This window comes from Chenopodium quinoa, unplaced genomic scaffold (assembly GCF_001683475.1).
Source record: "Chenopodium quinoa cultivar QQ74 unplaced genomic scaffold, ASM168347v1, whole genome shotgun sequence".
Lineage (NCBI taxonomy): Eukaryota > Viridiplantae > Streptophyta > Magnoliopsida > Caryophyllales > Amaranthaceae > Chenopodium > Chenopodium quinoa.
This window is the reverse complement of record NW_018743858.1, coordinates 3,472,546-3,497,288: the sequence shown is the minus strand read 5'-3', so window position 1 is coordinate 3,497,288 and position 24,743 is coordinate 3,472,546. Positions and strand designations below refer to the sequence as shown.

The 24,743-nt window shown below is 39.1% G+C and overlaps 1 protein-coding gene across 1 annotated transcript; it reads right to left on the bottom strand.

Moving 5' to 3' along the window:
* Positions 1-13,618: 13,618 nt before the first annotated feature.
* On the bottom strand, positions 13,619-17,392 carry LOC110686423 (thylakoidal processing peptidase 1, chloroplastic-like). Its single transcript, XM_021863036.1, has 6 exons — positions 16,075-17,392; positions 14,832-14,900; positions 14,645-14,713; positions 14,464-14,550; positions 14,290-14,357; positions 13,619-14,064 (listed from the first exon to the last, which is right to left on the bottom strand). Exons 1-6 carry the CDS (start codon positions 16,846-16,848, stop codon positions 13,944-13,946), a joined length of 1,188 nt encoding a protein of 395 aa, XP_021718728.1. The 5' UTR covers positions 16,849-17,392; the 3' UTR covers positions 13,619-13,943.
* Between the last annotated feature and the right edge of the window lie 7,351 nt (positions 17,393-24,743).

Here is a 24,743-nt window from a genome sequence, read left to right as displayed (position 1 = left end):
CAGTAGAAACATTCGGAATCAGATTTAGAAGAGGTTGCCTTTTTGTCCTTGCTGCCTTTGGCAGATTTTGACTTAGGCGAGAATTTCTTTTTTTTCCCATTAAAGCTCTTCTTTTTGCCCGGACGTTTGAATGGCTTGCCCTTCCTCACCATGAGCATGTCATGCTTGCCTTCATCCTTGAGGGTTTGCTCGGCTTGCTTCAACATACCATGAAGCTTGGTGAGGGTTTTCTCCATACTATGCATATTATAGTTCATCTTGAACTGATCATAGCCTTTGTGAAAGGAGTGGAGAATGATGTCAATTGCCATTTCGGTTGAAAACCCAGCATCAAGCCTTTCCATGTTCTCAAATAATCCAATCATTTTGAGAACATGCGGGCCGACTGGCTCTCCTTTCTTGAGCTTGCTCTCAAGGATCTGCTTGTGGGTTTTGAACCTTTCAGTTCAGGCCTGCTCTTGGAACATATTCTGAAGCTCAGAAATGATCTCAAAAGCTGTCTCCTTTTCAAAGAAAGTCTTTTGAAGGTCTGGAGACATGGTGGCCAACATGATGCATTTGACATCCCGATTGGCACTTTGCCATCGGTTAAGGGCAGCCTAAGTGACCTCCTCATTGGGAGCGTCGGGCGTCGGGCATTTAGGACGTATTCCTTTTGCTCCTGCATTAGTACAATGCGGAGATTTCTTTGCCAATCAAGAAAGTTTGGCCCGCTCAACTTCTCCTTATCGAGAATTGAGCGCAAAGAGAATTGGTTGAAGAGTTCTCCTGAGTTCTTCTTCCCATTCATCAAGGTTTGTTAAGTTAAGCTTGATAGCTAACTTTTCGGGGAGTGTTGGGCACATATGGTTGTTGTTTGAGTTACTTGCAGACATGATTCTACAATTGAAATAATTTGAAGTGAAAAACCATTCATACATCAATAAGTTGAAATTTAAAACGTTTATGCATATATTCAAACTTATTGAACATTTTATCCACGCATTTAAAATTGTCCCTTATGAACGAGAATAAAATGATTCCGAGATCCCAAAGATCAAGAAATGGTTAAGCATGCTTTGGCTTGTCTTAATCATTAAATATCTTAAGGTAAGCAATCTAATTGCTAATAGCTCCAAGCTACTCTCGGTTTGATAAAATGTCGCATCTAATGCATCCTTGACATTTTATCTCTTTTTCCACGACATCTAAGGACTCCATACTGATATCGTTGAGCTTAACCAAGACAACTTGTATACCTAGTATACCTTACGTTCCTAGGGAAGTAGTGATGCCTCGCTTTGGCGTAATCCATCACTTACGCGCATTAGTTCGGTAAGTGTTGTTCTTGGAACGACAAAATTTTAGCTCAATATTATTAAGGGACCTAGGGTTTCTATGTTGGTTGATTTAAGTGAACTTAACTAATCGTCGCAACATAATAGAAAACCTAGACATGCATCTAGCAATCATATATAATAACAATATATAAGTCATAAAATAGATGCATTTGGCAACTAGCATGACCCCTTGAAATCTTCAATTTCCATGGGTCTTCATCTTGGCTCGTCTTCGTCGAAACGCCGTCTTGAGACATCTTGGCCAAAATGAAATAAAAGAAGCTAGCTAGAACGACTAAGATTAATCTAATAGTACAAAAATACTTAACGGTTTGCAGACCGTATTTAGATTTACAAAAATACATAACGGAACGCAGTCCGTATTTTCTATCCTAGTTGGGCCCCATTAGTTGCCATTTTCAAAGACCTGTTTTGAAAACAATCTTCCATTCACCCATTCACTATTTGTGAATGGCCCATGCAATTTTACGAAATACATAATTAAACACGCAAAACTAGTAACTAACTTAGGTGGTTAATCCAATTAACACGCCTAATAAAAACTAGTCAAAGTTGTTTAATCTATTATTTCTAAACGCAAAATGCTAACGCACTTAATTAAGCTCCCACTAAATTCCGCATCCGTACTTAATTAATCCGATTAATTAAGTCGGCATAACCCATAATTTGTCAAAATTTTGCAAAATCAAAAATCGAGGTTTTTAGCCTCGTTAAAATAATTATTTAAAATTATTAAAACGGCAAAATTTTCGCAAAAACGCATAGCTCAAAATCAAGCAAAATACCCCACACAAGCATTAGGTGGATGCGCACTATGGCTGCTAGGCAGCTCATGTGTTGCGGTTGTTGTGCTGTGCGCCAGCATCCACGCCCAGCATGGCATGCTGCGCCAGCCAGCACTAGCAGCTCGCTACGCATGTTGCGCATGCTAGTTTGCTAGCTGTTGCCTGGCAGCGTCTGGCAGGCTGGCTGGGGCTTGCTGCCAAGCAGCACGCACAAGCAAATCCAACAGCCCTGCCATGCACCTAGCACTATGGCAGCACACCACTCCCACTGCCACACAGCACCCCCTCAAGGCACACCCCTTGGGGCACCATAGGCAGCCACATGTGGGCTGCTGGGCAGCCCGGCTAGCCTTGATTTGCGTGCCAATTCTCGGAATTTAATTCCGATTTGTATGTGACAATAATTAATTCTAAATTACATTTTAGAATTAATTTGAGGGAAAATAAAATAAAATAAAATTAAGTCCTACTTAAATAAAATTTAGTTTATTGGTGCACAAGCCTAAATTATCAAAAATTTCAATTTTGAACAAAATTAGGTCTAACTTTATGCTTAAAATAAAATGAGCTATGTCCAAAATTAATCTTGCCAATATACAAATTAATAATGGATTTGACAAATGGGAGTTGGAAAAATAAATTAACCATCCAATGATAAAAAATTTCCAACTTGCATACTTGTGTAAAATACCAAGATTACATCTTCCAACATGAAGATTAATCAAATTTTACTCACAAGTAATTGAACTTGATGGATTTTAATCAACCAAACATGAAAAATCCAAACTTTGTTCAAGATGGAATTTAGGGTTAGGGTTCCAATCATTTAAATCTTTAAAGATTAGAACTTTAACATTATTTGGGAACTTAAAATACAAAATCACAACAAGTTTTCACACTTTATTGCAATTTATTTGCAAAATTTGTGAAAAACAAGTTTATGTGAAAAATTGGTATATCAACTTAAGCACTAATAAAAACTCCATTATTATGCTTAAGGATATTTTAAAACCAGTAGATTAGTGATGCAAATGTGCATTTAATCTAACTTTGTAATGCTTGCATTAAGGCTTAAAAAGAATTAAAATTTTCGTTGAAAAACGAAAAAGCCCAGAAAAATTGGGTTTCTGGTTCGAATTTGGCTTCTGGACAGTCCTAAAAGGGTTGAATCTGTTCCAGAATGTCGATTCCACCCAAAAATCACTATTTTTAAGCCAAAATCTGGGTTCGACAGCCAAATCGAAAATAAAATCGAGTTTTAAAATTAATTAAAACGAGCATCTAATCTAATTAGAAGAACATGAACCAGAAAATTAAATTCTTTTACAACACCTTAATTAAAAAATAATTGCAAAAATTAAAAGGAGTGTGGCTCCGATACCGCTGTAGGGTTTCGTAGTGACCCGACACTATGCGGAAGGAAACCCACCAAGACCCGCCCCTTAATTAAAACAATTAACAAGCATATTAAACTTAATCAAACAGGATTAAGAACAAGAATTATACCTTTGACGCGTGCTTCACTCCCAAAGAGCTCTTACTTCAAAATCCCGAAAACACGAGATCTCCGACGGATCGTACCCTCGACCCGACCCGAGTGTCCTAAGTCTTGAAGGTTAGTCAAGACCCGGACAAAATAACTATAAGTTTTACGAATCAAAGGTTTACTCTTACTTAGAGTTTCCTTTTTAATTCCACTCAAGGTTGAATTCTCAAAATCCCAACCAACTGGGTATTTATAGAGAATGGGGAATTGAAATCCCTTTTCATGATCAATGTGGGATCATGTGCAATTGCAATAATTTATTTTAATTCCAAAATAAATAATTAGACAAAAGCAATCACAAGGCAACAAGTGGCAAGAGGAGAGAATGGGTTAGGTGAGGACCATATCCCATGGGGGGACCATTGCCTTGCTCCCCAAGGGAAGCTTAGAGGCTTTGGTCCCCACCTCTCCTAAACCGCCACTCACAAGGCAGCTGGGCTGGCTGCTAGCTGGTACTACCAGCACACCTAGCCAGCTAGCACCAGCCAGCAGCCTCGCATCCCAGCCAGGCAGTGCTGGTCGATGCTTGGCGCTGGTGCGTGCCAGTGCTAGGCGCTGGTGCGTGCTGGCGCTGGTGCTGCCTCTGGCATCCCACGCACCACACGTATCCACGCTTCACCCTTTGCACATGCTCGCACACCCAGCATGCGTGCTGCTAGCGAGCCACGCATGCTGGCCCCCTTTGCCTCGCACCACACGCACACACCTTCGCAGCATCTCTCGCACATGCACTAGCCACGCACCATGCGCACTAGTCATGCACAGCGTGCATTGTCCTCGCACCACACGCACACACACGCATCACACGGCAGCCTTGGTGCGTGGTGATGTTGGGCTGTTGTGCGTGGCCTAGCACTATGCTGGCGCCCAGGCCCTCACACATGCATGGTGCGTTTCTTGGTGCTGCCATGCGAAGGCTAGCACACAAGCCAGCACGCATGCTGCGCCAATGCTATCCAGGCACCCATGCTAGCACTTGGTGCCAGCGATGGTGCTGCCATGCCAGACACGCACGCACGCAGCACCCAGTGCCTGCGATGGGCAGCGATGGTGCCCAACCTCATGCTAGGGCTGCGATAGCTGCGATGGGTTGCTCGGTGCGCCTGGTGCGTTTATTGCTTACGATAGGCTGCCAGGCCTCGCCTAGGCTGCGATGGTGCACCTAGCACACCTAGTGTGCTTAGGCTTGCGCCTAGCCATGCTAGGTGCATGCTAGCCTGAACTAGCCTAGCATCCACATGGCTAGGCCAGTGTCGTGCTAGGGCTATGTTCGTACTTGTAGCTTTGTGATTTCGCGACGCTCGGTCTCGACGCCCTAGGCTCGACATCTGACGTCTGTATTCGTAAAACTCAGCTGAATCATTAAATCCTTTCGGATTAATTCGTCGTCTCGGATCGGTGATTCGATTGGGTTCGACCCGAAGGGTTCAGTTAAGATTAAGCTGTAACATCAATTGTACATTGATATTACTGATCGGAAGCGGCCTCCACCTAGGCATTCCGATCACTTGACCTTACTAAAGAATTAGCTCCGTAATAATTTTGAACCCTCTATCGGAAGAATACACTTGTTGGAAGGACACCATTCCTTTCAGTTGACCCTAGCCGGCACCGTCTGCTAATCCAACTTAGAATAATTCTACTTCTTTAAATACGGTCAATGACCGCCTATCTATCCGTCCGGATGCCTATTTGGACGTCAACCTGCTTAGAGTTGGGCAATGTTAAGCAAACAACTGTCCGGGGGCAGGCAGAGCCAATGTATCCGGTATACCACATGTACTAAGTCAAATTGCAAAACTCAAAACAAAGCAAATTAGAAAAATTGCAAAAATTGAGGCAAATTATCAGACGAAACTGACTCAGTCGGCAAGTTCTATTAATAAAAATGATTGTCAGCCGGACATATGTCCGGTGAAAGTAGATACATCAAAAGTACACAGCTCGCAGGCCGGAGGTAGAAAAGAAAAACAATCAAGTCACTATTGTTGCTGCTACTGCTGACGCTGAGACGTCTGGCCCTAGCCGGAAGGATGAGCGTCTTGAGTTTGCTGGGCTTGAGCTTCGTTAGTCTCACCCGGTGCTCGGTCTTCCGCCTGCTCCTCATTTTCTTCTTTGGCAATGCCGGCCCATTCCTCAAAGGGAGCCAGCTTATCTATTCCGAGAACCTAGGCATTGAACACCTCAGTGGCGTACTTGTACCGCAGGTCAAAGAAAGCTCAGTCGGTGTCCGGGTGGATCGGAGACCAGGCCATCTTCATGCACTCTTCACAGTCGCGCTCGTTCTCGGAGATCAGCCGGTCTTGCTCAGCTGATTCTGGGCCAGCTCGTTCTTCAACCGGGAGATGTTTGCCCGCAACTCAGCATTCTCCTTATCAACCTCCCCCAATGCTCTTACATCAGCTTAGAGGTTTTTAACTTGCAGCTCAAAGTCAGCCGCCTTCTTATTGGCCGCCTCAGCAGCAGTCGTGAGCTCCTTGATAAGCTTCTCCTGTTTCATCTCCCGGCTTTTAGTTTTAATCTCATACATTAAAGTGTTGTATTGGGTAACATCTATGAGATCGGCTGCCCTTCTATTGGCATCCCTTACCTCCTCCTGCTTTTCCGCAAGGGGACCTTCATGCCGTCCACCCTTAGCATCACCTGCAAAGCCAACAAGAAAGGGGTTAGTCTTTCAATTATACTACAACCGGCAAAAGCGTAAAATTGTACAAAAGCACCCCAACTGGCCAATTACCTCAGCTAGCAGCGAGTTAATGCGGTCAATGTTGACCTAGTGTACACCCGGCACCGCCTCTTTTTCGGACCGGGTTAGGGTCCTTAGCATCCTCTTAGCGTACTGTTGGAGTTCAGGCCAACGAGAAGAGGCATCTACATCAACGGTTTTATTGGTTAAGTATTGAGCATAGGCGGCACCTACATTTTGCCGGCTGCCTGAAGAATCCCTGATTAGGTAGCTTGGGACTTGACTCGCATAGGCCCAAGCGGCCAGAGGGGATCAAAGGTGAGATCCATACCTTCATTTTCAGGCTGAGGGGTCATCCCACCCCCAGCCGCATTAGAGCCGGACGCTAAAGCAAGCAGTCGGCTTGAGGGAATTTCGAGCTCCCTCACTTCAACCTCAGCCGGCCTTGTGCTTAGGCCAAGGTCTTTCAGGCTTTTGCCTGCTGAGGTGGGCCTCTAAGGCACAGGCGGCCTTCTAGAAGAGGCAGGGGCAGCCGGTACCCTCCTGGATTTAGAAGCAAGCTGGGAGGGCTCCTCACCTGGTCTCTTTAACATCTTTGTTAAAGAACGAGGAACGTTCTTGCTCCCCGTCTACAAAAGAAAGCAAAACAGCCAATTAATAACAGAGTTAACATCAAACCACGCAAACGGTAAAAGAGCTCAGCCGGCACTTACCCCATCATCCTTGGCCACCAGTTGGGCCCTTTTCTTTTCCAACTGATCCTTCCGGATCTGTGTAGCAGACTTAACAGACGTCTTATTAGGAGGCACCATCTCTAATCCTTTCTCTGCAAAAAAGAAAATCAAAAAGTCAAATGTCATTCAAGAATGATACAGGCGGCATAAAATGTCGGTTATCAGTCAACATACGTCTGCTAAACATTGTGCTAAGGCCGCAGGCGGAAAGGAACGCCTCGTCCTTTAGCCAATCCGGATGAGGGACCCAGTTCTTGGGGACAATGACATTTGTCCCATCATCCAAAGGCAGGGAGGTCTTCTTAAAGAGCCCCGTCTCCATTATTTGTGTCCAAGCCTCTTCCGGTACTCTAGGAAGGGCGCATTTCTTTCGAAGGAGAGCCGGGTGTGTGTTGTAGCGACGCAACTGGTGGTTATGACGCAACGATGGGGAAGAAACCAAGTAAAACTTGCTCTTATAGCTGCTCCATTTTGACAGCTTGTCAAGCGTCATCATGTATTCCGAATGCGTGGTCAATGTATACCACGCATTCCAGCCACCTGGGGCACGGCTGAGTTAGTGCATATGTGCAAACGCCTCCCAGCTAGGCGTTATGTTCTGCATCTCACAGGCGGCTATATATTCTAGTATATTCACCCAAGAGTTGGGTGTTAATTGCCAAACGCCAAGGTCGTAACCCCTTAGAATGGCTTTTATTGTATCATGGAGGGGGAACTGGAGGCCGGCTTTGAACGCCGCCTCATAGTAGCCGAAATAATCGTCGGCATGATCAAGGTTGTCATCCCAGACGACGGTTGCCTCTACAGGCGGCATAACAATTTCCCATCCTGCCCCAACCGGGCACTTCTGTAAAAACCCGAGTAAGGTGGCGTTTAGAGTGACCACATCCCTAGCGGTCATGTGCGCCTTTATTAGATTATTGATGGAGGGCCATTTATATGCCTCCTCATCCTCTTGGGGGGCATCCGGTTCCATGGTAGATTTTGTACAGTCTGATTGCTGGACGGTCTCTTCACTGCCTGTATCCTCGGAATCGTCCAAGATATCATCTCCGGGCGTGCTAGGTACACCCGGATGGTCATAATGTACAATTTTGGCCGGAGATTCGGTTGAGCCTTCTGACTGGTATTCGGGGTCTACAATCGTCCATCTCGTCCGAGCCATTCTGTCCTGCACATGAACAGAGACGGTCGGATTCGCAGAAGAGTAAGGGTGGTCCAAACACCCCCAGACGGCATCTTCAGTCCTAGACTCAGCCGTATCCGGTGACCGGCTGACAACTGTCCTAGGTCGTGCCGTGTGTGTGTTGGGTGAATCCATTATTCTTTACAAGCTATACAAGCGGAAAAACTCAAAAACGTTGCAAGGGGTAGAGACGGTACCTTGAAGATGCTTTGAGTGAGGGGAAAGTAGGCTATCCGGATCAACAGCCGGAAATCTTTTTGTTTCTTGCTAGATACCCAGACGGTAGCCCGGATGTATCCTCTTGAAGCACAACTGAAATTGGGAGAAGAAGCCCAGACGGTTTTCCGGATGTACCCTCTTCAAGAGCATTTGAAAATTGTTGAGCAACCCAACCGTTTCTCTAAAATCTTGCTTGATGATACCCCAGACGGTAGACCGGGTGAGGGTATATTGAGAGCAAAGGGCAAGAATTTTATTATGATCAGGCGGTACCTATGAGCTTTGAGTAATGGGTACCCAGGCGGTAGCCGTTTGAGTGAAGAAGAGACAGGCGGTTTTGAATAAAATAGCAGCCAGTCTTAGAGCTTTTCTTTTCTCTCACAAAAAATTTCTCAAATATGCAAAGTGTGAAAATGAGGGGAGGGGATCTCTACTTATAGAAACACCTAGAAGGCGAACCGTCACCTTCCCAATTCGAATTCAAAATTCGAATTCAAAAAAAAAAGAGAAGGAGACGAAACGTCACCTTCTCAGAGTATGACACCTATCACAGGTGCCACGTGGCAAGCCACGTCACACCTGTGAGGGGAAAATGTTTAGGGTAAAATATCCCTGTCCACGTCGCATGCTGACACGTTTCATCATCAGAGAGGTTCTGATAGAACCAATCCTCTAGTGACACGTGGCACTCTAACCTATGAAAGGAGAACTAATCTCCTCTCACTATAAATAGAGGAAAATCCTCATTTATTACACATTCATAAATATACACACAAAACCCGAGCAATAATAATTGCAGAATTCTCCCAGAATCCAAGAGAAAAACCTTTACATTCGGCACTTTAATACATCCGAAAACATTCTAACTTGATCGTCGGAGGCGGAACTCCAACCAACCGGAGTTTCCGTGGTTTTACAGGTACAGCGGTCGACGCGCATTCTTGGAATTGTAACTCTCCCGAGGGACTCCAAAAAACCCCGAAACAACTAGTTCTAAAAACCAACACTACTTGACAAAAAATAAATAAAAAAAAAAAAAAAAAAAAAAAAAAAAAAAAAAACTAAAAATTACGAGAGGAAGAAAGAGAAAGTGCTAACTAGATAAGGAGATTCCACGATGAACAAAGACGACGTAAGTGAGACCGTCGACGGAAGGTCGAGGAATAAATTTGCTATCATAACTATAGAGAAATTTGATTGTATTTGAGGTAGTTAAGTTTTTTTATTTTTTTTTTAACTAGATGAAAAGTGATTTCATTAATAAAATATAGTCAAACGACACTTACATATAATTCTTAAGAAATCAAGAATTCCAGCACAAGTATATAACACCTTAAAACTAAATACATTGCAAATTCGATCAATAATCGCCTTAATAAAAAACATCATATGAAACAATACAATCTGTGAGTTAGCTCTGGTTCAGCTTGAAATCCACTAATGCATAGTCGTTTGAGTGAAAATACTTATGAGGTCCTTTGGATTTTTATGGAGATTATAAAACCATAATTCTTTAATTCTCGCCATACAAACAAAAAAAATGAAAATAGACACGAGAAAAACCATCATCACAAGGATGAGATCAATTTGTTGAAAGCAATTAAAAGATTTTTGAGGCTTGCCGCCGGTAAGAACATCGTTGGAAGCCCCGACAAATATTTACAACTGAGATCAAGAGAAAAAGTGATGATAATGATGAAGAGAAAAGAAAAAAAAAAAAAAAAAAAAAAAAAAAAAAAAAAAAAAAAAAAAAACCCTAACAATGGAGGCTTGGAAAATCCTTGTAAAGGAAAAATCCTAGAGGGAACCAAGAAAAACCCTCATAAGGAGAAAAACCAAGAAGGAACCACTTGACAACAATTAGTTAAGGTTTTTGCTATACCACCATTCATAAAGAAGAAGATGTATTGAAGTCAAGTGGTTGCTTTAAACGACATGGTTTTTTCTTGGACCACATAAAATAGGTAAAAATTGCCAGATTTTAGCCACAATTTGCTAGCTTGAAGATGGGCTCAACTTAGAGCTTTGGCCCGAAATAAAGTGTAGCCTTGCCCGTGATCACCTAAATTTTAATTACGCAAATTCTTAGTTGCATCCTTATGCAGCTAAGATAGCTGCATCACACTTAAACGCAGCAATATATTAACAAAACGCAAGCTACCTTCTTCTTCCTTCTTTCTTTAAGTTTTTCCTATAGTGTTCTTCTTTCTTTTTTCTTAGTTATTTCCTTGTTTTATTTATGATTTTTTCTTCACTTTCATAATAATTTGCAATGCAATTTTCTCTCTTAATTTTATTCTCTTTCATTTGACATTTTCTTTTTTCTTTTGTTTTCTGCATCATTATGAATTTGGTTGATATTCAGAAGAAATCATCAATGGAGGTTAGTTTTTGTGTTGTTGATTTTTAATTAGTTTTAATTAGGTTAGTTTTTGGCTGAATTTGTAATTGATTTTCTGATTTTATAATTTGATGAATTTCAATTTGAGGAGTTTGATAAATTTCAATTGACTTTTTGATGAATCAGGTGAATTAGAATATTTCAATTGAATTTTTGAATTTGTTATGAATATTAATTTAATTGATGAAGTTTTGTGATGAATTATTGAGTTGCTACATCTTGAATTCGTTTGTTATTACAATTTTTAGATTTTTTTAATTAAGTTGTTAATATTTGTGTATAACTTTTGGAGAAAAAAAATGAACACGGTGTACTTTAAAATTGAACATTTAGTACAAAATGAACATGATAAATTAGATTGAAAATAGAATTGAATGGCTTGTTTATTATTCATCAATAGGTAGAGTATTTATACAAAATCTAAGATCATAAGATAGGAAACAATCTTCCTAAAAAATATATTAGTATAACTACAAAACCTAAAGATATATTCTCTAACTAATATCTTTAACATAAATAAAGATAAATATATTATTCTCCTAATAAGATCAATACGGAAAATATATCACACATATATTTTCCAATATTAATGATATCATATCTCTAATACCCTTCCGCAATTGTAACAACAGTAACACGAACGTTGCGAATGGAAATTCGTCAATTTGTTGAAGCCAAGATACACACTCTTGTGATGTCGCCTTCAATTTTTTTTTTCTTTTTTTTTTCAATGATGAGAACGTTGCGCTTTTCGAACTCATCAATCATCAACCAAGCAGAAACATCATTCTTTTCGAACCTGTAAAAATAACATTACAACGAGAACGTCTTTTCTTCTTGAACTCGTTGTATTTTGGTTTTCCTAAGAAAAACCGAGCTCTAATCAAATATTGGTTTTTCAGAGCAAACCACAATCAAATATCTTATTGGTTTTATTTTAGAGCAAAACCCACACTCATATCCAAAAAGCAAAATTATGCTTGAATCCTATCACAAACCTTGTCTCATAACACAAAGAGAACCACACACATGAACCTTGTATCACGGCACAAGAAAAACCAATATATCTTGTCTCATGACACAAGAGAGCCGATTTTTTTAATTTTTTTTTTAAATAAAAAATTGGGCCAAACGTGGCTTTTCTCCATCTCCATGGAGATGTAGTACGGGAGAAGTTCACTCACATACTCCAAAAAAAATCACCTGCCATCATATATGATGGATTAATCACGTATACCCAAAAAAAAAAAAGTAGCGGAATTTTTGGGTAAAATTTATGTATCCCGCCGGTGAGTTTAATTTTCCAATCCACCGGCAGGGGAATTTTTTTTTTTTTTTTGTGAACGGTCCCAAGATTTAACCTACTCTTTATATCATGATAAATTAGATAAAAATAGAATTGAATGGCTTGTTTATTATTCATCAATAGGTAGAGTATTTATACAAAACCTAATATCATAAGATAGGAAACAATCTTCCTAAAAGATATATCAGTATAACCATAAACCTAAAGATATATTCTCTAACTAATATCTTTAACATAAATAAAGATTAATATATTATTCTCCTAATAAGATCAATACGAAAAATATATCACACATATATTTTTCGTATTGATGATATCATATCTCTAATAGAACATTTATTTAATACAATAAATATGAACATTTAGTACATAAAAACTGAACATTTTTTTTAACGATTTATCTTATCTTTATTTTCTGTTAATAATTAGATACAATGATTTTGAATTTATATGAATATAGGAAAAATATGTTCATTTTTAGTATACTAATTGTTCATAATTTTTTACGTGTTCATTTTTTTACATTAATGTTTATTTTATCTAAGTTGTTCATATATCGTTATAAAATGTTCATTTTATTAGGTTTGGTCCAACTATTCTATGATTGTACGATGAATGATCACTTTTAATATTATAACGTTCATAACTATTTTTGAAGTATTCATTTTTTATTACGAAATGTTTTTTTTTTTACGTGTTCATAATTATTTTTACTAAATGTTCATTTTTAAGGTCATGGTCCAGCAATTTATGATTATCATTTTCATTTTCAATATACTAAATGATCATTTTTTTTTAACATGTTCACTTTTTAAACACTAAATGTTCATTTTTTTATGTGTTCATTTTTTATTATTAAATGTTCATTTTTTTTTTTACGTGTTCATATTTCTTTTTTTTTTTTAACTACATATTCATTTTATAGGCAGTGGTGCACCTATTCATTATTGTTTTAATTACACTTGATCTAATGGTTTCTTAGCTCTTAAGAAAAGCGAATACGAAGTACACACTTTATTGTTTGACCAAAAATTTTAGAGCTTGCTCATGCATGACGTAAATTCGCATTCGGGCTGATTACTCTCTTACTGGTAAGTAACATCCTAGCCTACTTTGATATACAGTAACAAGTTATGAATAGTAACTCACAGCATTTAAGTAAACACGTATTGTACAAGTTCAGAGTTTTTATATAACAAAAAACGTTAATCATTTTTATTTTCTTTTCTGTGCTTTGAAAATTGAGTTTATACCAATGTGATCATATATCGTCCCAAAGGTGATAGCTTTAATACCAATGTAACCTTGGAACTTTAAGACAATCTCAATATAATCATTCATTAAGTACTCCCAGAAAAACCATTAATCCATAATGCTTAATGCTTAAGAATGGTAAATAAAAGAATACAAGATAATGAAACAAAATCACCATTTGTCAACTATATTCAAAGTCAAAATATTGAAGTGTCGTACAAAAAATGAACCAACCATTACAGCACAGACCAATTGAGATGATGTCACACTCGATGGACAACATAATGTCATAATCCATCATAAAAATTGTGTTAAATCACTTATATGGAACTATAGCTCCCAAACAATAAAAATATGCACAATTGTTGGTATTATCAGAGAAAAACGCTACAAGAAAAAATTTAAGTGAGGTCGACACCTTCCTTGAACTAATTACGACACCATCAACTCAGAATCTCTTCGTCTAACAGAAGGATGGAAAACTTGTCATGAAACTGCAACATTACAGTTTTCTGCTTGTGGTTCATATATAGTGTCTGTCAATTTGGTTGGAGGCCAGTATCGAAACACTGATCTGCCAACGATGTTTTTGACAGGGAGTGGACCCCTGTAGTAAAAAATAAAGAAGCCAGATTAGCAACGAAATTAGCATGACACCACATAAATATCAAATTTGCGCTCTGCAATTCTCAAATGGATGACAATCATCTTGAACTGCCACAAAACAGAAAGATGCAAGGAAATGGTAATAACATGGGCCAAAAGCCTAATCTTTCTAGGCTTAAAATAAGAGTTTAAGGATAAACCGAAAGAATAGGAGCTGCAAAATTACCAGTTATGAGAGTCGAAGCTGTTGTTGCGGTTGTCTCCCATCACAAAGACATAGCCTTCAGGCACAATCTGCATAAAACATTTGCAGAAGGACATTAGCGAATTCCAACAAGGTACTTCTAGGAGCATGTCAAGGAAGCGACAGAATGGGTAAAGTCAAGGCTTCTGAACATACCACAGGATCCATTTCGTAAGCTAATGGCTCCAATATAAATTCTTCTTCACGAACAATACCATTTACTAACAACTGCCCATTTTTCACCTGCTCCAGAGTTAATTTAGACCAAGTTATACCAAGAAACAAAATCCACAGAAGCATAATTACTAAAGTACAATTACCTATAGAAAATACTCACTTCAACACAATCACCAGCAGTTGCTACAATCCTTTTGATGAATACATCCCCAGTGGCAAAGCCTATTTCCTGAATAATTTGAAACACTAAAATTTCAATCACTGTAGTCACTTGACAAACTAAAAAAAGGAAGAGAGGAACTTTTAGCATGCCATGCTGAAGCCCAGATTTTAAATTTAAACAGTACCTGAAGAATCGGTGGTGTTTTGAATATAACAATATCGGAAACCTCAGGCTGCCTAAAGATGTATGAAACCTGGAAAAAAGAACACACAATTTAACCTTCATAAGCTCCAGAATTCCATCAGACTTAAACAGAAAGACAATGCTTTAAGAAACTAAAGAGTTAAAACACCCTCAATCTATTAGCTTCATATATATCCATAAAAGATGTAAATTTGGTTCAACAAATGTTTCATAGCAGTTAACAGTAATTACACGCTGCTCATTCCCAAGGAAATATAGAGAAACTATAAATGACTTGCAAAAGAACGTTATTAATCTGTTAGGAAAGAAAATGAAATGATTTTAAACTGTATTCAAGTACAAACCATCTGTTACACCACACATTGCCAAAAAAAAAAAAAAAAAAAAAAAAAAAAAAAAAAAAAAAAGGGGTTATTTTAAGTTATCTGTGTTAAGAGTTTGATAATTTGATACTTTCAAGTTGTTTTTTTCCACTATAAAAAGAAATATCATCAGAAGCAGCAATCTAAATCAAATAAATGGTCACTGTTTGCCTGAGTTTCTTTCTGCATAACATATCTGCTCTAGCAGAGACAGGACCAGCACCCCAGAGGCATAGCATAATATTGACCAACCAAAGCACAAAAGATCATACTACAATCCTTCACAAAATGTGAACAAACTATCAGTTCCTTTTTGCCACATTCATGTCAATCAAACTTAAAGTATCCTAAAGTTTTAGGGGCAGCATACTTTAGATATTGTATCACTTCTTACTAACAAAAATTTCCCTTTAAAACAAAACACTAGTAAGTTTTAACATCTCGGTTTAGCATAATACTGGTACTATAGAACTTTCAATTCCATTCAATGGCTAAATTTTCCTGAAATTTATTTATAGCAACCAATGTGTGGGAGAATCAGAAAATTTGCTGGACTAAATGAGAACAGCATCACCATTACTGACATGAATCAACCCAAACAAATATCAAATAAACCAATTGACACCAATTTTTGCACAAACAATATTAATATGAACAACTACACTCATCATTCACACTAAAGCTGATTGCATTCAAACAATGTTAACATGAACAACTACCCTTATCACTCACACTAAAGCTGATTGCATTTGTAAATTCATAGTCACATCATAATTTGAAGTTGTCAAATAACAAACCAATTCAAGATTATAAGATAAATCACATTTCTAAGTCAATATAAAAAAATAAAAAAAAAACTACCTTCTCAGCCAATATCCGGTCACCAACATCAAGCGTGGGGCACATTGACGATGAAGGAATCGACCTCGGCTCAGCTAAGGAAGACTTGAACAGCAGATTAACGGTGACAGCAGTGAAGACTGCCTTGGCATCGTCCGACGAGAAGTTGAACATTTTAGACAGCCAGCTCTTCCTATCAATCACTTTCTGCTGCGAAATCACCTTAGAAACATCCACTGAAGCAGAATTCAAACTCTCAACCTTCTTCATTATCTTACTCTCATCCAAAACCTTCGAAGTCCCTCCTCTATCTACATCATTACTCGTCGATCGGATCAATGCAGGCTCATTACACGGCAGCCATTTCGAAACCTGCAAGAACGGAATAATCGAAGCACCCCGAAGCGGCGCAACTCCCATTGACCCCATTGGACTCGAAATTGAACCTCCAAAAATGGCGGAATTCACCAGCGACATCAACCCAGCAGCCACTGGACTACTATTACTACTATTCCCAGTAATCAAATCCGCAGCAAAAGTACTAAACGACGACGTCTTACCTCTAGAACTCGAACTCGGCTTCGATCGCCTAACATCCGGCTGATTATTCGTGCTATTATTACGATGAGAATAATGGTAATTCTTACGCGAATCCAAATTCGGGTTCGCAGCCGTTGCCCGAGGCTTCGTGACAAAATCATGAATACATCGGTAATTCGTAACACGGTGACTGGCTGAGGAAGCGATGTTCTGGGCAATGGTAGCGGAAAAAGAGACGGTGTATCGGATCGCCATAAAAACGAATATTGTAAGATCGATTAAGATACGGAGCAGGTTGGTGTCAGAGAGATGGCAAGGAAAAGGGGGTGGAAACCCTAAAGAGTAAAGAACTCCATTGAAGGGAAATTGGTTGATTGATCGATTAGGGTTTCGACGAATTGAAGGGTGGATAAGATGGTGAGGTGGTGGAGAGAGGGTAGATTTGCGCGGTGGTTAGGGTGGTGGTTGCGGCAGAGAGAGAAGGGGGGAGGAGCTCAGGGAATGAGCTCCAGGAGATGGGGAGAGTTTTGGGTATTCGTTAGGTGTGAAAATTGAGAATGTGGTTGGGGTTAAGGAGGAAGGTGGGTTAAGGTTAACCAACAAAGTTGGAGATGAGAGGAGAAGAGAAGACTTTTGTGATTTTTTTAGGGGTGGAGATTAAAGAAGTAGATGGGGTCAACATCATAAGCCATGGCGGCTAGGGGGTTTCTTTGAAAGTCTTGGTTGAAAATTGTTAGATGCGCCTCGCACGAAATTACCTTTTATTTTTGTAGATTAGGAACGTCTTTTTGCAAGATCGTCGTGTCCTTATTTATCGAGAAGTAAAAATAAGAAAATTTGCTATTTATAAAGGAATCTATATTTTGGTGTGTCAGAGTAGAATATACTTATTCTTTGAAAGATTGTTATGGACCTAAATAGTGCAATTTTCTTCTTGTTGTACTCCCTCGGCTTTATAGTGATAATAGTAGAAAGAGAATAAAGTGATAAAATTTAGGAAAATTAGTAGTTGGGGTCCAAATAGAGAATTTTATACTCCCTCTGTTTTTTACTTAAATGCTAGAGTTGTGAATGTTTGGAGTTTTATGAGGTTTTATTGACTTAATTAAATAAGATGTTGTGGCGTAAGGTAGGATAATAAAAAAAATATGTAAGATAAGACAGTGGAGTTATTACGTGAATTTCTAAACTATGTCTGGTATTTACCGAGTAACGCCCGTATTTTAACATGACTTTACGAACATGGCCCTTAGAAGATGTACCAATTTCACTCTCTACCTTTGGTACCCCACCACCTATTGACCACGAGCAACCACCCACCAACCACCGGAGAGGCCGACGGACCATATGAAATCGTTAAGTCCTTTGTATTTGTTGCTTCTTTTTTTTCTTTTTTTTTATTTGGAAGTTTCAGGGGGGGTCTTCATGAAATTTGCCTAGAATTTTCAGATTTTCTAGGGAGATCCGAAAATTCCAAGTAGATCCCCCTTGAAAAATTCCAGGAGTTCCCCCACAAAAATATAAATAGGCATATATATACATAATAGGTTGCACATGAAAAATTTATGTCTTCATCAAGTGTAATTACTAGATATATAATGGATCAAATTATGGAGATAATTAAGTTCGTTCTTTTGGGTCGTCGTTATATCATAACTAGAGGTACCAACGATCTTTGGCTAGTAAAATAGGTCAAATCCCAATTAAACGGATCCTATAAGGTCATACAAAGAGCCTAGATTAAGCATAAGAGGAAAAGGCCCATGATGGGCCTTATCTCTCTAGGTGGCTGGCCATGGGGAATAGTTTGGAGGGTTTTGGGCTTTCTAACCTAGTCTAGTTATAATAAGATTATAAATAGACTAGGTGCCTAGGGTTTGAAGAAGATTAGTTTTACTGTTAATCAAACCCGAGTTAGCAAACACAAGACCCAACCCCTCAAACTCTCTCCCTCTCTCACGGCACTCTCTCCTCTCCGTGCGTCGGTGTGTGTATGGTGGTGGTGATGGATCGTGGTGGTGACAGTTGTCCATAAAGGTGATCGCAGTGTTTCCCCTTCACTCGACCAATCTAGTAGTTGTGGACGGCTCATTCGAATCTCGTGGACTAAGTAGAGGAGTAACACTAGGGGCTCTATATTCTCCCTAACTGTCAATCAACTTGCTACATGGAGATCACGCTTCAAAGGTATAATTAATGTGATTTTTGTGTGTTATGCATGCGATCTTGTTATAGGTGCGTATCAATATGATTCATGAAATTCCGCTTAGAGTACCTAAATCCCTACAGTGGTATCAGTTAGCCTCTTGCATGAACACACTTGATTATAATAATACGATTCATTGAAATCCATGTTCATAATTTTATAATCAATTAAGAGGGAAAATTAATTTAATTATAGTTCAATTATTACTTTGGATGTGATTTGACTCTTGGAATTGATTAAATGTGATTTAATTATACTCAAAATAGGCTAGAGAGGACCGAACTTTAGCCCTATTATGCTAGAAATTTTCGAACCCTAACCCTAATTTATTCGAAATATTCAAGCCTAATAAGCCCTAAAAATCTGATTTTATAAGCTTATTTTGTTTGATTTCGATTTAAATATGTTTCATGAATTTAATAACATTGATTTTATGTATAAATTGTGAATTTTACATGATCAATGGATTATTATAAGTGTTAAATTAATTAGGATTAAATTTCATGAAGAACCCTAATTTTAAAATTGAATGGAGGTTTAATTTTAATTATTGGACTAATTTAATTTAATTTTTATTAAAGTTGTTTTTATTAAATTAAAAACACAAAAAAAGGTTTTTATGGCCTGTAATACCCCTAATAAGTCTATACTCTATCTATATATTTTATAATGAAAAGTTTGGTTTAATTTTTAGTTTCTCTCAAATTTACAAGTAAGTTATTTTTCTACATTAAGTTTCGAGGACGAAACTTGTTTTAAGGAGGGTAGATTGTAATACCCTGAATTTTTCTATTTTAAGTTTCAAAGTCGAAACTTGATTTAAAGAGGGTAGATTATAACACCGAATATATTATAGTTTATAAAATAAATTTTCATAGATAAAATAAGTAATTTTTAATTATTAATTAACTTTCCTAATCTACATAGTTTTTTTTATACTTTGGAATGTTTTAAACCCTAGTTTATATCTTATAGGACTCTGGTAGTTTACAAAACTATAAATACTCCTTATTCCCTAATTAATTTCAGCTTTGCCTCCATTCCAATTAATCTTTTGTAGCTAAACCAATTTCCCCAAATTTCTTTCGGGTGAGTTTATTGTACTTTTGCACCAATTTCTCTACAATTCAAATCAACAATTGGATTAAATACAATCCAAGTCAGCCCATCACTATAATCAAATCATGCGAGTAGCAAATGTACACCCATATATAATTTCATTACCACCATCATTGCATGCTGCTGACCAATTACTACGGCTAGGACTTTGCGATTGACTTTTATCAAGGTTGTAGACTGTGGAATTGATTTTATCCGGAAGGTAATCACACTATATCATATCAATTTGGAGACATTTGTATTATTTTTATCATTATATGTAATCACACGGATTTATTTTGGAGTTGTTTGTATAATTGTTTTATATTATTATTGTATGCTATTTATATGCTTGAGTTTATATATATGATTAATGTATATAATTTTATGATTTGATCAGATCTAATTATCTTGTTATTATTGTTGTATATGATTGATCGTATCATTGTATCAATATGCTAGGGTTCTTAATGTTGTTGTTTTAGGGAGTATTGTTCTTGAGGTTTTAGAGTTACTAATAACATATTGGGTTGAGAATTGATTAATTTTAGGTATTAGTTTGATTACCCTATGAGAGTTGAGATATTTTGCAAACTGAATGTGTTATGTTATATATTTTAGGAACCTGTGCCTTTATTGAGATATTGTTTATGAATCTGTGAATGATTATTTGATCGATGTATGAGATCAAAAGTGTTGAGAATTATTATTTTGTTCTTGGTTTGAGGCTCGATGTTAATTACCTTAGTCCTTGGCATGTTGGTAAGGAGATGATAATCATAAGTTAAGAATGAGGTACAATCTTTATTTATATTTTTCTATGGTCCCCTACAGTGGGATTTGACCCATATTGGTCATGGTTTAAGGTGTTTTCTGGTTATTTAGAGTATTCAAGTTTTTATACTTGTTGGTTTATTTATTCGAATTACCCATGTCCAAGGCTAGGTATAAAACAAAGAGCATGACACACTTGTGGGACAAACAAATTAATTGAGTAAAGGTTCATATTATTATTCGAGGTTGGGTTTAATTTTGTAGGGTTACGTAGTGACCCGACACTACGCGGAAGGAAACCCACCAAGACCCGCCCCTTAATTAAACAATTAACAAGCATATTAAACTTAATCAAACAAGATTAAGAACAAGAATTATACCTTTGTCACGTGCTTCGCTCCCAAAGAGCTCTTACTTCAAAATCCCGAAAACACGAGATCTCCGATGGATCGTACCCTCGACCCGACCCGAGCGTCCTAAGTCTTGAAGGTTAGTCAAGACCCGAACGAATTAACTATGAGTTTTACGAATCAAAGGTTTACTCTTAATTAGAGTTGCCTTTTTAATTCCACTCAAGGTTGTTCATTTCCCAACACCCTTGAAGGGTATTTATAAGGAAATGAATCCTTGGTTTCCAATCTCCCATCAATGTGGGAGAGTTGGTGAAATGATAATTATTTAATTCCAAAATTAATTGATTAATCAATTCAATCACAAATCGACACATGGCACAATAATAGAGAAGGCCAAGTGAGGACCAAAGGCTTGGGGGACCATTGCCTTGATCCCCAAGCCATTGCTCCAAGAAATGGTCCCCACTTGCAAAACCGGCACTAGCAAGGCCTGCTGGGCTGCTGCCAGCTAGCACGCCAGTTAGCAGTGCCAGCCAGCCCAGCCAGCTAGCACCAGCCTTCCCAGCAGCCTCGCATGCTTGGTGCTGGGCGATGCTAGGCGCTGGTGTTGCCCAGTGCTAGGCGCTGATGCTGGCCTTCGCATCTCTCGCAGCATCTCTCGCACCATTGCTAGCATGGCCAGCATGCATGCTGCTAGCGAGCCACGCATGCTGGCCCCCTTGCCTCGCATCATGCTACGCACCACGCACTACTCGCACACGCATCAGCCAGTGCCTAGCACTGCTATGCTTGGTGCGAGGCACGCACACACGCACATGCACATTCGCCAGTGCCTAGCACTGCGATGGCTGTGCTTGGTGCGTGTGTGGCCCTGCCATGCGCACCCAGGCATCCAGGCTAGCATGCTGCTAGCTGTGATGGGCTGCCTGGTGCTTGTGGTGCTTGCGATAGGCTGCAATGGCACGCCTAGGCTGCGATGGTGCGCCTAGGCTGCGCTTAGAGCTTGCGATGGGCTGCCATGGCACGCCTAGGCTGCGATGGTGCACCTAGGCTGCCATGGTGCGCCTAGGCTGCCATGGTGCGCCTAGGCTGCGCCTAGCCATGCTAGGTGCATGCTAGCTCGAACTAGCCTAGCATCCACATGGCTAGACCAGTGTGTTGCTAGGGCTATGTTCATACTTGTCGCTTTGTGATTTTGCGACGCTCGATCTCGACGCCCTAGTCTCGATATCCGACGTCCGTATTCGTAAAACTCTGTCGACTCATTAAATCCTTTCGGATTAATTTGTCGTCTCGGATCGGTGATTCGATTGGGTTCGACCCGAAGGGTTCAGTTAAGAATAAGCTGTAATATCAATTGTACCTCGATATTACTGATCGGAAGCGGCCTCCACCTAGGCATTCCGATCACTTGATCTTATTGAAGAATTAGCTCTGTAATAATTTTGAACCCTCTATCAGAAGAATACACTTGTTGGAAGGACATCATTCCTTTTAATCTCCCACTTGTCCTTCCGGACAAGTATGCATAAAGTGTATAGCTCATTTCCTATGTCACTTAATGTTTCTTCGTGAACTATAAGGTAAGATTCTTTGTCATCCTTATTACGTTCAAAAGTGTTTCTCGATCTCCGAGTTCGACTGTCAATAAGTAGATGATTTCTAAAATCCATCTGAGCACGGTCATGCATTTTCACAGTCTCGCTCTTCGAGCGGCCTTGTAAACAACAAAACATTTTCCCTATTGTTAGTAGGGGGACAATCCCAGTCTTGTATTGTAAGTTGCTCTTACTAAGAGGACATAGTCTCCTGAGTGTTCCCGTTATGATCCCCAATTACAGCAGACGTTAGGAAACATCAAAGAGTCTAGTGCTCAAACAAGAAAACTTCACAATACTCATGGTCGGAGGAAACAAGTTCCGATAGTCATAATGAGAAATGTACTTATGACAATTTTTAAATTTCTTAAAGTACTCTCATAGGTCTTATCCAGTAAAGTTCCAAACTGTGCTTGTGCAAATGATTTATGACCGTCACGTCCTTACAGCACAAGAAACAGTGCTGTAAATCATACTACACACTAATCTATGGCGGTCATCAATCGTCCATCCGTTAGATGACCTCAATTAGGGACAATTTTTCGATTTAAATATTCAATGTTCACTTAACAGGTGTTTCTTTATCCAAGACATGGTCTTTGAGAAATGTACTTATGATAATTTTTAAATTTCTTAAAGTACTCTCATAGGTCTTATCCAGTACAGTTCCAAACTGTGCCTGTGCAAATGATTTATGACCGTCACGTCCTTGCAGCACACGAAACGGTGCTTTAAATCATACTACACACTAATCTATGGCGGTCATCAATCGTCCATCCGTTAGATGACCTCGATTATGGACAATTTTTCGATTTAAATATTCAATATTCACTTAACAGGTGTTTCTTTATCCAAGACATGGTCTTGATACCCTGTTTTGAATATTTCCGTAAATCGAATGGACTCATAATTTAATTCTAAACCACAATTAAATAGTAATGGAGTGAATGATAATTTTGCACAAAAATTAACTACTCCATTAATGAATGGTTTTAATACAGTGTCTTACATTAAATATCCTATTTAATTAAAACACATGTACAGGGAATTTCAAAGCCAGTCTCCAACATGCTTCATTCCCATCGCCTCAATGTGCTTGTTGTGTTTCACTTGAGGCAGCGGTTTAGTCAAAGGATCAGCTACATTATCATCTGTGCCAATCTTACAAATTCTGATTTCACCTTCGGATTTCCATTCCCTTATCATGTGAAATCGCCTTTGCACGTGTTTGACCTTCTGGTGCTCTCTCGGCTCCGTGGCCTGAGCGATAGCTCCATTGTTATCACAATAGAGGTCTATCAGCCCCTTGATTGAGGGTACAACACCAAGTTCGCTAATGAACTTGCGAATCCAAATAGCTTCCTTGGCGGCTTCTGAAGCGGCCAAGTACTCGGCTTCAGTTGTAGAGTCTGCAGTGGTGCTCTACTTGGCACTCTTCCAGCTAAACGCTCCTCCATTTAGATAGAATATGTACCCCGATTGTGACTTGAAGTCGTCTCTGTCAGTCTGGAAGCTAGCGTCGGTGTAACCTTCAACAACCAGTTCTTTGTGGCCTCCATACACCAGGAATTTATCCTTGTTCCTTTTCAGGTACTTTAGGATATTCTTGGCCGTAGTCCAATGCGCCTCTCCTAGGTTCGATTGGTATCGGCTCGTTGCACTCAGGGCATATGATACATCTGGCCTTGTACATATCATGGCATACATGATCGATCCGATTAGCGAAGCATATGGGATCTGATTCATTCTTTCTCGCTCAACAGGTGTCTGTGGACACTGTTTCTTGCTGAGAGTTACGCCATGGGACATGGGTAAATGCCCTATTTTGGGATTTTCCATGTTGAATCGAGCCAGTACCTTATCAATGTAAGTACTCTGGCTTAATCCAATCATACTCTTAGATCTATCCCTGTAGATCTTAATGCCCAATATGTATTGTGCCTCTCCTAGGTCCTTCATTGAAAAGAACTTTCCCAACCAGCCCTTTACGGACTCCAACAATTTTGTGCTGTTTCCAATGAGCAGTATGTCATCGACATACATGACTAGGAATGCAATATCACTCCCACTGACTTTCTTGTATACACAAGATTCATCTGGATTCTTGATAAAACCAAACTT